Source organism: Pezoporus occidentalis, unplaced genomic scaffold, assembly GCF_034315485.1.
Source record: "Pezoporus occidentalis ecotype Australia unplaced genomic scaffold, CSIRO_AGI_Poc_V1 ctg27, whole genome shotgun sequence".
NCBI classification, from domain to species: Eukaryota; Metazoa; Chordata; class Aves; order Psittaciformes; family Psittacidae; genus Pezoporus; species Pezoporus occidentalis.
In genome coordinates, this window is record NW_026914611.1 from 6,704,189 (window position 1) to 6,722,719 (window position 18,531).

The 18,531-nt window shown below is 40.0% G+C and overlaps 1 protein-coding gene across 4 annotated transcripts; it reads right to left on the reverse strand.

Moving 5' to 3' along the window:
- Positions 1 to 1,153: 1,153 nt before the first annotated feature.
- Positions 1,154 to 18,334, reverse strand: TGDS (TDP-glucose 4,6-dehydratase). 4 transcript variants are annotated; one of them, XM_062624587.1, is made up of 12 exons: positions 18,117 to 18,334; positions 16,984 to 17,050; positions 16,517 to 16,585; positions 14,180 to 14,270; positions 13,034 to 13,176; positions 11,277 to 11,375; positions 7,192 to 7,251; positions 5,528 to 5,571; positions 5,110 to 5,275; positions 4,548 to 4,606; positions 2,693 to 2,790; positions 1,154 to 2,290 (listed from the first exon to the last, which is right to left on the reverse strand). In XM_062624587.1, the coding sequence occupies exons 1-12, from the start codon at positions 18,317 to 18,319 to the stop codon at positions 2,190 to 2,192; spliced, it is 1,200 nt and encodes a 399-aa protein (XP_062480571.1). In that variant the 5' UTR covers positions 18,320 to 18,334; the 3' UTR covers positions 1,154 to 2,189. The 4 variants fall into 4 exon arrangements, with proteins under 4 accessions (XP_062480571.1, XP_062480572.1, XP_062480574.1 ...); XM_062624588.1 differs by lacking the exon at positions 18,117 to 18,334 and adding an exon at positions 17,834 to 18,020; XM_062624589.1 differs by lacking the exon at positions 2,693 to 2,790 and having other exon boundaries at positions 2,187 to 2,290.
- Positions 18,335 to 18,531: the final 197 nt, after the last annotated feature.

Here is an 18,531-nt window from a genome sequence, read left to right on the forward strand (position 1 = left end):
TGAGGCACTGGAACAGGCTGCCCAAAGAAGTGCTAAATGCCCCATCCCTGGCAGCGTTCACGGCCAGGCTGGACAGAGCCTTGGGTGACACAGTCTAGGGTGAGGGGTCCCTGCCCATCAGCAGGGGGATTGGAACTTGATGACCTTAAGGTCCTTTCCAACCCTAACTATTCTATCATTCTATGAGCTTAAGAGAATATGAAAATTAAGAAAATATTTGAATGCTACCAGCAGTGCATGTTTGACAATGAAATTTAAGTGATTCAGCTTAAACTTAACTATCTGGTAAGCCAAGTATTCTAATAATCTCAGACATACCAAGTCCTGTAACTTTCATGCTTCCCAAACGGAGGTTTCAGCTACCAAACCAAGTATCAGAACCTCCCCAAAAACACAAGTGCAATGTAATTCTAGTATAATATTATTATCCTACTTTGTCCTAGAAAACTCACCTTCAGTAACACAGTCCTGGACTTTAGAATGTCTAACTGGCGTCAAAGTAAGCCTGCAAAATTTACTGTTCAGCCTTAAGATGACTCTTGACAAGCAAGTGGCATTTTATCAACAGCACCATACAATACCTAGAATCATAGAACACTTTGGGTTGGAAAGGACCTGAAGACCACCTAGTTCCAATCCCCAATACATAAGAGGTGTTACGAAGCTGGGAGCAGCATGGGCCCAGAGGCAGCACTATTTGTAGATTACCTGGATCAGTACTATTAAGTTCTATGTTCAGTAACTACTGAAACTCTAGCAGGTATTTGCTAAGGCAAATGTCCCAAGTTCTGTCCTTCCTGCACTTCAGGTGATGAGGGAAGAACTGCACATACTTCTGTTTTGAGAGTTAACTCCCAGTTGCTGAGAGTCTTCAAAAGTTTCAGTAATTTCCAAGTACACCATAGCATCTTAGTCCTATGCTTCTGCAGCTCTACCCAGGAGCAAAAGGGTCTGTGACTCTGCCAAGTACAGAAGCTAAAGCGGTTAAGAGCAGGAAGAGACATCCCTTCTGTACCTTCCACATAAAAGCCAAAAAAGTGAAGATAGTTCTTCCCATATGCTGAAAAAAGTAAGAAATACTAAAAAAAAAAAACAAACATCACAACACCCACCGTTTGCTTTTTCAATGTTTACTTAATTATGAGAAAACAGCTACACTGTAACTCTTATTACTCAAATCAACTTTGAAAAATATTCATCAACATATTCCTAGAATTGAAGTTTCCTCCCAAACTTTACATTAAACCTCAGATCTTTAAAATGTTTGTCACCAGAAAAAAAATAAAAAATTCTGAAATACGACATTTAAGGTCTTCCAACCTACAAGGAAGTGTTGAAAATTTTTCTCCATAAATATCCTTCATATCACAGGAAATAACAACATCACTGGAATGTTAACCGTGTTACAGTATTTCAAGTTGGTTACAATTAGTTAAGAAAGGGAAATTAACATGTAAAAGACAGTAATACAGGTAAAAAACAAACAAATAAACAAAACCAACATCTAAAACAGCAGTTTAAGAAAATGCTTCTGGAAATCTCAGTGAGAACACCTGCTATGTCCTGATACTGTTTCTTCCCTGCCTCTCTTTAAAAAGGGCATTTAAAGTGATGGAGTAGGTAACAGTTTAATCAGTCAGAAGGGAATACCACAACAACAGAGAAAAGCACTGAACCATATGGGTGCTATATCTAGCTTTTGTTGACTGATTTATACTCTCCAGAAAAATATAGGATTCTTCCCCCTGATTAAAACCAAAATGCAACTCTTTAAAGTGACAAAAATAATATATTACAGTGTAAAAACAAATTAATACAGATCAATGATTCCAGAACTAAAAGAATTTTCACTGAATGTACCAAAAGCTGTAACCACAAATTACTAAGGCAGATTCGACTTCAGTTACACTAATTTATAGCATTATAAATATTCTTCACCCTGCAAATGTCTTTAAAATCAATACCTAGTGATTTTAAACAATCAACACCTATTGCACCAAAAGCTGAAATTAACAGATTCTATTTATAAAGTGCTGCAACCCTTCCAAATTTGTGCCATACTGTACTTCTGTATTTATCTTGGTTCCTGTATCTTGAATACGTTAAGAGTTCAGTGAGACCACTTGATTGCAGGCTTTGAAGGAAAGACTGTATGAGGTAGAATAAACTCCTTCAGGTTCTCTGCTACCCTAGGGACCACTGAGCTGTGCAAATGGCTCTGCCACAGGAAAGGGCTCCAAAGCTTTCTCCGAGTTCTTCCAGTTGTGAAAGTTTTCTTTGTACCATTCAACTAGTATGAAGAGAATGTTAATGAGTCAAGTTGACCAGCAATAACAGGTAAATTAAAATATTCTACACATATCATAGGACTACCAACATGTTAACAGTTTATTATGCAAACATTTAACCCACAATATTTAAAGAAATCTAGCATAGGTTTTGTAAAGTCTTCATGCAAGACTTAATCTAGCATTAAGAAGTAATTCTAGTAGCTCATGCTTTATTGTGATTAACCTTTTTTTTATTTTTAATCAGGTAAATTCCCTACTTAAAGAACAGCCCATTTATGGAAAATTAAAATGCTAAATTCATTCTCTTTAGCTTCTCATTAACAAACCTATATGCCTGTTTTCCACCCATTCCCTCCTCCCATCACTTCTAAATCAATTAGTGTAAAAGCCATCAGTCCTACTTGTTTTCTTTATTCCTTCTTTCCAAGGCACTTTAGGTCTCCATCCTAAGCTGTGCATTTTTTCTGAATTCATGGGGTATCTCAGGTCATTGGTAGGTCTGATGAAGTATACAATACAGATGAAAAACAACTGGATTAGATTACTTCATTAATTAGAGATGCAGTACCTCACACTGTCTTCAACATTACACATGCTTCAATTCTGAAAGTTCCCATCAACATGAACAGATTATATTGCCTTCAAAAACTATGTGGCACTGAGTACAGCTTCTACGCCACAATTCAGTTTGTACAGTTAACTTCTTGGAATTGAGTAGTATAAATATGAATTATTATCGTATTGGTACAGAAATGAATGCAAAACTTAAATTACTGCCAGTGCAATTGTGCAAATCAGTGCCTTTGCAATGCTTTAGGCAGTCACTATCCAAGCCAGTGTTTTCTAGTATCTGCATTCACATTTTTCATCCTGAAAGCCCAAAATTTTTCACCTACTTCAGATTTGAAATACATAGACTTCCAAAGCACTGTCATTACAGTCCTTCAGTAGCTACGCAAACTTAGTAATACTCAATACGTAGAATCCCAGGCCGCAAGATTCAACACAGAAAGAGATTTCCTACATTTAAGCATGACACAAATTTTCCCTTTCACAGTCTGGCAGTTAGGCAATCTCATCTAGCACTCCTGCATTAGCATACTGAATCTCAATGTGCAGAGAGAAACCAACTACTTATTAAAACATGCTGATCTCAAGCAGAAGCAGGAATAATTTTTCCATGGCAGATAACCCCCATGACCCTTAAATTGCTCATTCTAGAATTAAATAACTGCTAGTTAGGTATCTTAAAAATCTTTTGTAAGACCTCAACATTCTTTGAAAGATGTATAGGGTTAGTTTTCTCAATCCCATTAATGTTTAAGCATCAGCGGACAGGACCTAGTACACACGAAGAAACATCTCAATCTGAATTATGCTGAGACCTACTGAACACCCAAATCACACGAGCCAAAGACTATTTGTTCAAAGTCCTGCAATACACCCAGATTTCTGAAAAACGCTTCCTTTTAAAAACAAAAATTAGTATATTTAAAGACACTTCAGTTTGGTAACAACTGACACACACTTGGGTAATAATCCAAATGTAAACAGAAAGTGAGAGATTTAACAGACATAATACTTAACTGCTATCAGCAGGTATGTCATTTCTAATCACTAGTGAGAGTGCAATATCTAGAGTAGAGCAGACTCATTGTTGCAGAAAAAAAAAAAAAAATGGAGATAAAAGAACAGAGCCAAACCAAGCCTGAAATTAAGGACAAAAACACAGAGCAAAAGCATATTTATAAAAGTTATCAATTTCTGCCACCACCCTAAGTTTGGCAGCTGGGAATCTAAAACCAACTACACTCCACAGGTGCGTATTTCTGCCTGTAGAGAGCAGGTCTTATCTATAAAGCAAATTTAAGTCTGAACTAACTACCTTATTGTCAAAATACTAATGCTATATGAGAGATGATGGAATTCACCTCACTCAAGTGATGTTGAAGAGAAAGTACTGAATAAATTATCTAAACTATGCTTAATAGTTAGTTACTGTGTAAAACCAGCCCTTTTCCCAAAGCACACTTCAATAGTGAGAAGGCTGAGTAAAATTAAGACAGATTAGCAATACACACTCTCCTATGTATGTGCCAGATATCTACTCTGACCTAAAGATCCAAATAATAAATGGAAATATTGTTTTTCTATGCTTTTTCTAAACTGCTGTCACTCCACAAAATAACTATTTGGCAAGAGTCCCAGAATTCCTCAGGATAGAGAAATTCTGCATAACCTTCACAATTTCCTTACCTATCTTTGACATAATCCATCCAGTGCTCCATTTCAGATTCTGAACTGGTCTTCTTTATCTGTCAAGAAGAGAAACAGAACTCACCCCCATACATTCTGCACTATCTTAACATAAATTTTAAAATAGACTTTTTAGCAACATTTAAGTCTGCTTAAAAAGAATCCACACATACAAAATGGAAATGGTCTTTGTCTAAACAGAGGTTTTTAAAGTACTGAAATTATTAAAACCATCCAGAACAATTTCAGTGCTACTTCTTCATCTGAGTGCCACATTCTCAAACCAGAACTGAAGCAGCTAGCATGAAAAAACCCTAACAATTGGTATTTAACCATTAATGTCCCAGATCAGATAACTGATGCAGTAGTGCAACACATGATAGCTTGAACTGAAAACTTACATAGTACAGCTGCCACAGAAAAGGTAACACATTGTTCTGCTACAATTACCTTCTAAGACCCACCACAAGCTTGATTTCTCTCACAGGTATGAATGGTTCATAGTAGAATTGTTTATATGTGCAGTGACTGGTAAAGGAAAGCATCATAACTGTTTACTCACTAAATGGATTAACTCCTTAGCAAGCTGCGAAATGGACATCTCAAAGTTCGTTCCAATGTTATAAATTTCACCTGGCTTTCCTTCCTTCAAGACAGTGAGGAATGCTTCTACCACATCAGCTGCATAAAGGAAATTCCTTCTTTGAAGTCCAGAACCGTGGATACAGCTTAAAACCAAGAAGAGATAAAAAATTTTTGTTAATCCTTAAACAGAATTATTCAATTTATTAGTGTGCATTTTAAGCCATTTTGTCCTTAGCTGTTACCTGAAGGTATCTTAAGTAGCTGACATGCAAGCAATCCTCTAGTTTAAGGAAATGGTATTATCAAAATAAGCAATTCATAACTTCGTTGTGAAATACAGTAGGTGGTATAGTTTGTAAGGACAAATGCCACAAACAAAAGAGCAAATTACATACCATTTTCTGTTCTGCTGCAACAAAGATATAAACTTTGGAATGACCTAAGGAACAGAAGATGGGGGGAAAAATAAATAAATAAATAGATAAATAAATAATCACTATTTTAGAAGCTGTTACTCTACAAAGAACATTGTGCTTCACCAGTAAGTATCATGAAGTATCTTAACAAGACCCTTTAAATACTTCTAAGTTTTCTTAAGTCTAATCAAAAAGTGCATCAAGCCTAGGAACTGTAACGATTTTCCGGGGGGAAGGGTGGTTAACAGAACATGCCTGTTGTGAAGCTTATCTTTCTGGTCAACAATTACAGATCAGTTGTTACAAACTTAACATTTTTATGAATTACTTTTCACACACAGAACTGCACTAGAGTCTCATTAGTGATAACTCCTGGAAAGTGTTTAGAACATGATTTAAACATCCAGCAAATTGCATTAAGTCTATAGTCAAAAAAGTTAGTCATTCAAACAGTTAAATTTGGAAGAGAATTTCAAGATAAGTAAACACAGATCAAGCAATAGCCACTAGGTGAGCACAAAGATTTACAGTATTATGCTCAGCTACAAGTTTAGATCCATTCAGAACAGTTGGTCCTGCTATTAAAGTTATTAGACTGAAGCCATTAGAAAGCTATTCCAATTATTTTAATTTTGTTAACTTACTACCCTAACACAGGAGCTGACATACTCAGTAAAACTAAAGATCCATCCAGCCTAGTAACTTCTTAGCAGTAACTACAAGTGGATATTTGAGGAAGAAATTATATAGGCCAAAAGCAATGATGCGTCCCCTGAATACACTTCCAACATCATGCAACCTGTAAACAGACACTGTCCAAGTCACACATCAGTAAAAAACATTCTTAAAACCATTGCTTACCCTCCTGCAATAACTGAGGGAAAAGTGAATATGCAAATATACCAAAAAAAAAAAAAAATGCAAACACCCAACCCAACACACAAAACGGATTTCAAAATTTAAGAAATAACTCACTAGAACTCAAAATACAACTACATTTCACACAAGCTCTGAACTCCAAAGAGTACGCAGGATTATCATTTTGTCAGTGTACTTCCATTCACTAGCATAGCAGTATTGCATACAAAGGCAACTTCCTCTCACCAATAACCATTTTAAATAGATACACTGCAAGGTACATGCAAAGAACAAGTCACTTTGCAAAGCTGCTCACCTCACAGCTGATTGCCATAGCTTCATCTTACCAATTTTCTGTACAGGCTGGAACATCACTATGTCAGGCATACTGCTTACGATTTATTTCGAAGCGCTTAACTCAGTTAAACATTGTTACAGCACAACACGTGAGTTAACTGTAATTTGTAGGGGAACCCTGAGAGACATAGGGCAGTTAAATATCCTTTGAAAAATAACAAAGTTACAAAACAAAGTAAAACTCATGTCAATAACTAAAACCTCTGATGCTTTACTGACAAGCAAAGCAATGTGTATTATTATGTTGATAGTTAAGACATATCAGTGTGAGACCAAAATACATAACCACAGCTAAGTGTGGACATATATACTTGCAAGACAATCCTTTTTAAAAAAAATCAATCCATTCTCATAAGAAAAAAGTAGCAATACTGTAACCCTGAATTACAGTATACTGAAGCTCAGAGAAAAGCATAGATGTAACTTACTTTTTCTGGATACTGATGTGGTCCATAGACATTACTGCTCCGTGTGATAACAACTGGGAACTGAAGAGCATGAAACGTGCATACGATTACGTAAGAAAATATACACCAGTAAAAATCTGTAGGCTTCTTGCTGATCAGTAATAAACTGACACATCCACAAGGCCTTACTAACATTAATGAATTAAGCTATCCACCAAATAGGCAAGGGCCTCCAGACTTCTCAGTTGGTTAGAAGCATCACAGGTGACAGATATTTGCAATCTCAGTCCTGCTACAGATATACATAGTCCACTGGAGACTGGCTTACTACTCATTCCAAGAAAACGTTTCAGTCACTAACATCTCATTCAAGAAAACTATGTCAAAAAGCTTTGCAAAAGGACATGTCAAGAACAGAAGACTAAAGTATTAAAAATGTTAAATATTTTTGCTTAAATGAGTCTGTATACTAGGGGTTTTTTGTTCCCTTCTCCCCCCGTTTTCTTTCTGCTTTCACTATGAGACCAGTCTTAAAACAACTTGAATATTACATACGCTACTTCCCTATAAACTTTTCTTCAATCTTCACACTGTTTCTTCAATTGTTAATGTTCTCTTTGTTTACCATTTTATCCAGGAAAATTTTCAGACATAAGAGTTCAGATTTGCAAAAATATAAAAATATTTGACCCCTCCCCACTGTCTTGCAATGAATCTCAAGCAGTAAGTGGTGGCCATCCCCAAACACATCCAAACAAGAAGAATAACAATCAGCCCTGGGGCAGGTGGTTAGGGGCTCTGGAGCTCAGATAGTCTTTTCGTCAATTCTCCAGGATACAGGAGAGAACGTAAAAAAAGCTAGGAGGATTAGCCAGGTTAATAAATGGTTAAAAGGGTGGTGTCATAGTCAGGGGTTTGGGTGTCTTGAACACAGGACCCAAGTTTGTAGGCCAGGTCCACTGGGAGCTGGTGGAGCTGGTCTAAAGAACAGAAAGAGCAGTTTTGGTAGGAGGCTTGCCAGACTGGTCAAGGAGGCTTTAAACTAGATGTGTTTGGGGACGGGGGCATCATTCCATTCCAACACACCCAGTCAGTTGCCAGCACCTATAATAAATGCTCAGAACAATGTATAGATATCCCAGCCGCTCCAGCCAATGAGCTGGCTTCATTTGGAGCTCGGCTCAGATGCCTCTATACAAATGCCCGTAGCATGGGGAACAAACAAGAGGAATTAGAGATGTGTACATATCTACAGGGGTATGATATAATAGGCATCACAGAAACATGGTGGGATGGCTCCTACGACTGGAGTGTTGGAATGGAAGGTTACAGGCTCTTTAGGAAAGACAGGCCTGGCAGGCGGAGAGGGGGAGTTGCCCTTTATGTTAGAGATAGGCTGGAGAGTATGGAACTCTGTCTGGGGACAGGTGAGCAGTTAACAGAGAGTTTGTGGGTCAGGGTTAAAGGGAATATAGCTATGGGAGACATTACTGTGGGGATCTGTTACAGACCGCCTGACCAAGGAGAACCTGCGGATGAAGCACTCCATATACAGATAGGAAAAGCCTCACGCTCGCAGGCCCTTGTTCTCATGGGTGACTTCAACCACCCTGACATCTGTTGGAAGCACGGTACGGCCCGGCACAAGCAATCCAGGAGGTCCCTCGATTGTGTGGAAGACAACTTCCTTCTGCAAGTAATAGAGGAGCCGACAAGGAGAGGTGCCATGCTTGACCTCGTGCTCACCAACAGGGAAGGGCTCGTTGGAAATGTGACGCTCCAGGACAGCCTTGGATGCAGTGATCATGAGATGCTTGAATTTGAGATCCTCAGGACAGTGAGAAGAGCGTGCAGCAAGCTCGCTGCCCTGGACTTCAAGAGAGCAGACTTTGGCCTCTTCAGGAACCTGCTTAGTAAGGTTCCATGGGATACAGCCCTAGAGGGCAGAGGGGCCCAAGACTGTTGGTTGATATTCAAGGATCACCTGCTACCAGCTCAGGAGTGTTGCATCCCAAATAGAAGGAAGTGCAGCAGGAGGGCCAGGAGACCTCCTTGGATGGATAAGGAGCTCCTGAGGAAAATTCAAATGAAAAAAGAGGCTTATAATAAGTGGAAGCAAGGACAGGCAGCCTGGGAAGAGTACTGGTATGTTGTCTGGGAAGCTAGGGATCAGGTTAGGAAAGCTAAGGCCCAGTTAGAATTAAACTTGGCTAGGGGTATTAAGGATAACAGGAAGGGATTCTACAGGTACACAGCAAATAAAAAACACACTAGGAAAAACGCAGATCCCCTCAGGAAGCTCTCGGGAGAACTGGCTACGCAGGATTTGGAGAAGGCTGAGGTTTTGAATGACTTCTTTGCCTCGGTCTTCACTGGCAAAGGCTCTGACCACACCACTCAAGTCCTGAAAGGCAGATACAGGGACTGTGAGAATGAAGACCTTGCACCCAGTGTAGGGGAGGATCTGGTTCGAGACCATCTTAAAAATCTGAACGCGCACAAGTCCATGGGTCCTGATGAAATCCATCTGCGGGTCCTGAAGGAGCTGGTGAATGAGTTGCGAAGCCACTGGCCATCATATTTGAGAAATCGTGGCAGTCCGGGGAAGTTCCCGACGACTGGAAAAAGGGAAATATAACCCCCATTTTCAAGAAGGGGAAAATGAATGATCCAGGTAATTACAGAGCAGCCAGTCTCACCTCTGTGCCTGGCAAAATCTTGGAGCAGATTCTCCTGGAAGGCATGCTAAGGCACATGAAAAACAACAAGGTGCTTGATGACAGCCAGCATGGCTTCACTAAGGGGAAATCCTGCCTGACCAATCTGGTGGCCTTCTATGATGGGGCTACAGAACTGATGGACAGAGATAGAGCAGTTGATGTCATCTACCTGGACTTGTGTAAAGCGTTCGACACTGTCCCACACGACATCCTTGTCTCTAAATTGGAGAGACATCAATTTGATGGATGGACCACTCGGTGGATAAAGAACTGGCTGGATGGCCACACGCAAAGAGTTGTGGTCAATGGCTCAATGTCCAGCTGGAGACCAGTAACGAGTGGTGTCCCCCAGGGATGAGTGATGGGACCCGTCTTGTTCAACATCTTTGTCGCTGACATGGACAGTGGGATTGAGTGCGCCCTCAGCAAGTTTGCCGATGACACCAAACTGTGTGGTTCAGTTGATACGCTGGAGGGAAGGAATGCCATCCAGAGGGACCCTGACACGCTCGTGAGGTGGGCTGATGCCAACCTCATGAAGTTTAACCATGCCAAGTGCAAGGTCCTACACCTGGGTCAGAGCAATCCCAGGCACAGCTACAGGTTGGGCAGAGAAGAGATTCAGAGCAGCCCTGCGGAGAAGGACTTGGGGGTGTTGGTTGATGAGAAAATGAACATGAGCCGGCTTCAGTGTGCATTTGCAGCCCAGAAAGCCAACCGTATCCTGGGCTGCATCAAAAGCAGCGTGACCAGCAGGTCGAAGGAGGTGATCCTGCCCCTCTACTCTGCTCTTGTGAGACCTCACCTGGAGTATTGTGTGCAATTCTGGTGTCCTCAACATAAAAAGGACATGGAACTGCTGGAACAAGTCCAGAGGAGGGCCATGAGGATGATCAGGGGACTGGAGCACCTCCCGTCTGAAGACAGGCTGAGGAAGTTGGGGCTGTTCAGCCTGGAGAAGAGAAGGCTGCGTGGAGACCTCATAGCAGCCTTCCAGTATCTGAAGGGGGCCTATAGGGATGCTGGAGAGGGACTCTTCATTAGAGACTGTAGTGACAGGACAAGCGGTAACGGGTTAAAACTTAAACAGGGGAAGTTTAGGTTGAATATAAGGAGGAAATTCTTTCCTGTATGGGTGGTGAGGCACTGGAATAGGTTGCCCAGGGAGGTTGTGAATGCTCCATCCCTGGCAGTGTTCAAGACCAGGTTGGAGGAGGCCTTGGGTGATATGATTTAGCGTGTGGTGTCCCTGCCCATGGCAGGGGGGTTGGAACTAGATGATCTACAGGTCCTTTCCAACCCTAACCATTCTATGATTCTATGAATCAGGAAAGACATGGATATTAAGGACAGGTATTAAAGTTTTTGAAGGTTACATCAACTTACTTGGTACCTTTCCCAGTAAGACTGAACAAAACATTCTGCAGCTGCTTTAGAGGAGGCATAGGGATTTGTTGGACGTTTTGGTGAGGATTCATCAAATTCCTAAAATGAAAAAGGAAAATTTGCATTACTTCATTTCTTTCACCCAGTTAAATCTTAAAACATTACAAAAGCTGCAGTTGCAACGGAAATAAAAATCCCTAAATAACCAAGCACACCGAGTCTGAGAAAGTCACCCTTCCACTTACAGCATAAGACCAATAACAAAAGGTAGTCTATTTATCAAATACAGGAGGCAGCCAGCATACTAGCAGTAATGTTCTTATAGCAGAGTACCTGACAGCAGCAGGTCCTCCAACCTTTATCTTGTTAAATAATCACTGTTGACACAGGTAGGTTGACTCCTTTTCAGGCTCATATTGCTTCAGAGTGCAGTTGTACTAGCACTACCTAACTGACCTTTCAGTCCTAAATAAGAGAGGTCCATTCTCCCTTTTCTATAAACTTTATTTCTATAAGAAAAATAGAATTGCAACCCAAAGCCCTCCAAAGCAAGGCATTAACAATTCTGACCTATTCCAGAACAGGTAGCTTCACAGCTATCCTGCCACTTCTATCTGTTTCTCATGCAGGTCGGGGGTGAAAGAAGGGAGAGGGACAAAGAAACAAACTAAACCCAGATATAATAATGAACCAAAGGAAGTATGGATGCTACACTGTCCAAAGTTCAATTCATAACAATTGCCTTAACATGTGACTAAGCCTCATTTTGGAGGCAAAGGCCAGACAAGAACAGTGAATTGACCCCAATTTATTTTCTGACCTCCCTTCCCCCCTAAAAAAAAAAAAAAAAAAAATCTTCAAGAACTTCTACAATGACCTACAAATAGAACAAAACCCAGAATAAACGGAAGCGTTCAAGGCCCAGGGGCAGAAAAAGTTCACTTGAAGTTCTCAGCCAAACCACTGGTTCGCATGCAGGAAAACAACAGCCACGGGTATCATACGTGTCTATAGACTGAATTTGTGTTGTAGGAATTGATGAAGACATTTCAACAGTAAGAAAGTGCACAGAGCTTTTCTGAAATACATTAATATTTTCACAGACTATGGCACAAGACTCCTTGGCTGTTACTTACGCCTTTAGAAAGACAACTATGCATAATTGTCTTTATTGAGCTATATTGTATTTCCTGAGTTAACATCAGGCATAAACTGCCAAGTACCAAAAAGATGTGCTATGGACAAGAAATATCTGCATATCTCTTCCAGTAATACAGGAACCATTTCCTGTTCAAACTGTCAGCACCTACAGTTCTGTTAGTATTTTAGCTAGCATACAAAAACAGTTCCCTGCCTGTCCAGCTCACAGTCAAAGCAGAGCCGGAAAAAAATAAATTTAAAAGTAAAACCAAAACCAAAATATACTGTGCACATTGCTTGAAGTCTCATGACTTCAAGGCAAAATTTGAGCAATACATTCATTTGATAGTATCTCTGAGGAGTATTAACATGCCATTAATGACCCCAAACTCACTGCTTTAGGTAATACACATTCAATACAGAACATGCTACAAAAGAATTCAGGACAGTTTTGATACTTGGCTTTCTAGAAACAACCAATGCTTGTTTACAAGTTCCAGTGTTACCAGGAATAGTTCAAAAGTCATACATTGACAGAAGTCAAAGAAAGTTAAGACAACTTTGTTTTCACTATTTAAAGCAAGTAAAGCTAGAAAAACCCTCACTTCCAAACTCACCTCATCAGTGCTACCTCCGTATACTTCATCTGTACTAACATAGACAAACTTCTCCACATTGGCTTCATGTGCAGCAGCAACCAGCACATTAGTGCCATAAACATTCACATAGGCGAATTCCAGGGCATGCCAAAATGAAAGATCTACATTAAAAATATCAGACAATTCTGATTAAATTTAGGCAAGATATGGCTTCCTACTGAACCATAATATTAGAGGTTGCAATGCAGACTGGGATTTTACCACTAGTGCTTTCTTTGACTGTCAGATAGCAAGGTCATTATTAAAGATACTCTCTACACTTAAAGACAAAATCCTTGCTCTCAACAAGACGCTGGAATTGGGAGCAAAAGCTCATTGACTGTGGACAGTTCCATTTGAAATAGCATTATCTAACTTTTAGTGGTAACATAACTACTTCCCCTCGGCACTAGGAAGGGCCAAGCTCAGAAAGAAATTCAAAGACATCAGCAAGATGCAGTAATAGGTATATATACCAACATATATATATATAATTAATTATATATATATACACACACCAGTAATAGGTATACATACACCTATTACTAGTAATTAACTAACAACTGTTTTAATTCCTAGAATTGTCCCACTGACCTAATGACTTTGTGCATATCAATCTGACAATTTTCAGAAGCATTTTCCTGGAGAATTTTTCAAGTATTTCTGCTCATGGTGAAAGGCATTTTAAGTGTAATTCGTGCTCTGCTTTTTAGAATCCAGGCAGGACTCTGAAGGGAGCTATGCCTAATCCTTCATCTTCTGCTGTGGTTTTTTCCCACAAGGTTGAAGCCAATCAAGTAAAAACTCAAGAATGCATACAAACTCTTTTCTCATTGTCTTTATGGCTATACTGCCAGTTATGTGTATGTTTAGATGGAATTTAAAAATGTAATGCAAAAAAAGGGTACCACAATTTATGCACAATGAAATTAGACAACAGTCAGATGAAGCACTTTTAAATCAAGGCTGTAAATCCCTTGAAGTTAGAAAGGCTACCAGACACGGAATCATGTAGTTTGTCTCTACAAAGTGAATCCTTGTTTTCTGTAAGGGAAAAGACACCAGTATGCATTTCAAACAAACATACTTCTGCAAAATAATATCAAAACATGCAACAATGCTCACCTACATGTGTTTGGGCTGCAAAATGAAGGACGATATCTATCTTCTCAGTTTTGAAGAGCTGTTTTATAAAATCAGGTTCACAAATATCTCCCTAAACAGGACAAAAAAAACAAGTTACTTTTGATAGAAAATGGTAAGCTCTCATTTGTATCAAGCACCACATAACAAACCATTACAAAGAAAGCACAGCTTACTACCAACTGAGTTTTGGCCAATTTGTCTCATGTCTTAGATAAATGTCACACATTTTAAGCAACAGCTTCAATTAAATTTATTTCAGGACTTTTATTACTATTAAACATTAGAAACAGCATTGCCTCCAAAACATACACAACCTAAGTATAGTGTTTAGTTTGAGTGCTGAGATGGAAATGACAAGTTCCCTCACCAAGTAGGAGTCTGGCGAACGGAGAGTGACATCTAGTGCCATTATGAAAGGTGAACTGGATTTCCACTTCAGTCAAAATACATGGTTGGATGTCTTGAAAGGATTTTGCATTTTGTTTTTTGTTCTGGTAATTTTTTTTTTTTTAACAGATATAGTTAGAAAAGAGTCAGACATCAACACACAAACCATTCTTTAGTTTGACACAGAAAAAACAGCAGCTCTTAAAGGTAAACACAAGCTAGGAAACAGTTTTTTGTATTTATCTGTTGACTCAACTTGTTTAAACAAGAGAGTACCTGAGCACAGATGTCTTGGGGACAAAGACGTGTATTTTCAATAACAAGGCAATTAACAGTTCAAATGAAGGTATGTTTTAAGAAGTTCTCAAGCAACAATTCTGAACAACAGCCTCAGATGTCAGACATGGGAGGAAGATGAACTGATTTTCCTGTTTCTCATCCCCGAACAGATCTGAAACACTCCAATAAATACATTTCAGGCTCATACATTGAATTTCTTTTTTTAATTGAAATTCAAACTCCATACATCTGTGCTGAGCAACCACAGAAACTGATAAAACTGAATCTTACATACAGTCCCTTAAGCAAGTTTTGTAAGCTTTTACTTCTCTATCTTCCATAACAGGCCTCTTTTCTACTGCACCACTACAGCATTTATCCTTCTTGCTCTCTTCTAAAGCCAGCAATAGTGTTACAGTTCTAACTGCAGGGCATGCCCATCAGAGAATATTTTTCCAGAACATTTTTTCTTATCAGTGTAAACTCTTTGGCTGCAAGGCTGCATCACAGCTGCATATTAAGCTCTGACCTTTGTTAAAAAACAGTTTATACTATTATAATTATACTGATGTAATTTTTGTGAGAATATATTCCTACCCAAGTTCAGAAGCAGTACAGCTGTATCATTCCTTGTTGCTATTCCCCATTTCACACAGGGATCTATTTATAGGGTACCTTCTAGAAGTCCATGCTATCCCCAGCAATTAAATGTTAATATATAACCAGGTAACAGGGCCTTTCTAAAGCATTCATACATTTGATATCACATACTGGAAACCATCAAAAACATTAGGAAAAAATAACCAGAAAGCCAGTTTAGGCATGCTGAAACTACATTTGCTTAGCAGACATCCCCTTTCTTCTCATGAAACTTTTATCTCAACAGCTTAGAGATAAATAAAGAGGTGATTTACAAACATGGAAACAGTCCTGGGAGTCACCAAATAGGCGATGACAAATTCAATTCCCCACCCTGCCTGAATCCAAGAGGTACATTTAACTTATATTTACTATGTCCAACAAAGTTGTCACAAAGTTGCTGTTTCAGAAAATTAAATTGTATAGATTTTTCCCATTTTGCAACCTCAGGCAGCCCAGCTAGACAGAGAGATCAGCATTAGTACCAACTTTCATAGAGGGGAAGAACTTCAACATACAAACCCACCCATCAGAACACTTGTCTGAACAACAAATAAAAATCTATCCCATGTCTGAAGATGAAACTGTGGAAACAGTAAACTAACTGACAAAATTTTTAAAAGAGAAAGCATACCTTGAATGGTCCCATGAGACCCTGTTCCAAGACAACTATGAACTACACAGCATCTACAGCAGCAAAAATAATTAGCCTGATGTCTAATACTAGCAGAACAAGAAAGAGTACGTTGCACATGATGGAATATGACAAGTGGCAGCGTTTGAAGCTGCAAAATCTAAGACAGCATCAGAGAGTCATGGAGGAGATTAATATGAGTCCATCTTGTCCAAAAGACCATTTCCAAAAGACTGCTTTATGTAAGAGACAGAATTAGTAGAAGTAATTTCAACTTAACCATAAATAGAAACAGTGGCTTCTAGACCTGGAGACATTATCCTGATACAAAGGCCTAAAACTCAATATAAATTCACTGGAAAAGAAGCCTTTATTACCTGGATAAATTTGTAGTTTTCCTTCTCAGAGACAGTTTCAAGGTTCTTCAAGCTTGCACAGTAGTTGAGCTAAAGAGAAATACACACACAATCTCACTAAGTGACCTTCATGAAAATAAGCTAACACAAATCCCACCTAACCACAAGTAAGTTTGAGAACAAAATTTACAACAGAAAAGGCTATTTTGCAAGTAGACATGATGAAGTTTTAAAAACACAAGACTCTGAAATATACCTTAACTGAAAAAAAAAAATTAAACTGAAGTCTAGAACTCAAAAAAAGCCTCATTTTTTAAACTAATTCTTTGTGATGGGCACATGAACAGTAGCTGATTTTTTTAATAGGAACAAATAGTCAAACAAAAACAATGAAGAATTATAACCCACATAAATTTCAACATGTTATAGACTGCATTAAAAGTAATTTAAAACAGTTTTCCATATCAAAAAAGAAAACAAGATATTACCTTATCTAGATTTATAATCAGATAGTTTGGATAGTTTTTCACAAGAGAGACAACTACATGCGAAGCACTGTGGAACAGAAGAAAAACATTTTACAATTATATAGACAGCATTAAGGTAACAGACACATGATAAATTATAAGTTTAACAATGTCAAAGAGCTTTGGGTTTAGAGGGGACCGTACTCAAGACAAGCAACAGAAATTCACAAATGTATTTCAAGATATGTCAACATTATTCTATTGAGAATGTCCACAACTGCATACTGTTGAACTAAAAAAGAGTGTAAAAGTCCATGCTATAACAAAAGAAAGCAGCAATGCTCACAGCACCCACTCCCCCACCTCCATAAAAAAAAAAAAAAATCAACCAAAACCAATTCCAACCAGGCGCATCCATGGTACATTCAACTGCCAGTCTAAAATACCTTTACACCATTAATTTTATAAATTAGGGAGAACTAAACACACTAATCTCCTAACCCACAATATTTACTCTCAACATGCAACCCTCTGTCACAACTGCTAGGCGTAAGAAGCAACGATTTCCTGGCTGCCAGGTGGCATTTTTCTCTGGTACAGTCGTGTATATAAGAAGCTCACGCTGCGCGTTCAGGTTTAGCAGGGCTTATTCACATCGTCTCCAGCCTCCCAAGCTGGGGGGGGGGGGTACACAGAGATCTAGTCCTTTCGCGGTTTCAGGCTCTGAGCACGCTGACGGGCTCAAGCTTAATACGGATTTGAATTTTCTTTTTCTCCATCAGGACCCACAGCACTAGAGAGTGAGCAGAGCTCACTGAAAGTCGTACCACCCGCTACCCCACCGCGGCTGAGGCCGAGCAACGGCTCCCACCGCCAGGAGGCACAGGACATCCCCAGACAACTGATGCACGACACCGGCGAGACAGCCTCTAAGGCAAACCCGGCAGCGCAGAAACCGATGCGCTCCCCCCGAGTCCGAGTCTGAGCGAACGCAGCCCGAGCCAGCGACGCCGCGAAATCGGCCCGGGACAGGCCCAAGGGAGGCAGCACAGCGGAACCCCTCCCACCCCGGCCTGGTCTCATCCAAACCACGAGAAAGAGAGCCAGCAATCCCCACCCGAGGCGGAACTCAAGGCACCGCGGCTGCCACTCACATGAACCCCGCGCCACCCGTCACCAGCAACCGCTTCTCGAAGACAGACGGCTCCGACATCGTCCGCGCTTTACGGCAACAGTCTTCATCCCACACACACACACTGCCTTGCGTCACGGTCTCTCGACTGCGCATGAGCCAAGAGGACCGAAGCCGCCGCTCCCCCGCAGATTTCACAGGCAGAGCCGCAGCAAGAGCCTCCATGTAAATACGCCTTCCTCTCTCCCCACGCGTCCGAACAGCAGAACTCGCTGCTCTGAACCGAGCGGCAGCGGCACAAAAAGACCAAGGCTTTACTTCCGCCTTTAATGGCGACTGTCGTATTTTACGACGCTGGGTCTCAACTTACGGCTGAACCCAGCAATGGACACGTCATAGTCGGGGAGGGGCCTAGAGTGGACTGCTCCCCACTAACG

What these genes read in the sequence shown, in the direction of transcription:
- TGDS (XM_062624587.1), bottom strand. Translation starts at nt 18,319, where the DNA reads ATGGAGGCTCTTGCTGCGGCTCTGCCTGTGAAATCTGCGGGGGAGCGG. An exon ending in TGATTATAAATCTAGATAAG is followed by an intron (nt 16,586 to 16,983) that starts GTAATATCTTGT and finishes ATTTCTCTTTAG; the next exon opens with CTCAACTACTGTGCAAGCTT. An exon ending in TGCAGCCCAAACACATGTAG is followed by an intron (nt 13,177 to 14,179) that starts GTGAGCATTGTT and finishes TTTTTAATGTAG; the next exon opens with ATCTTTCATTTTGGCATGCC.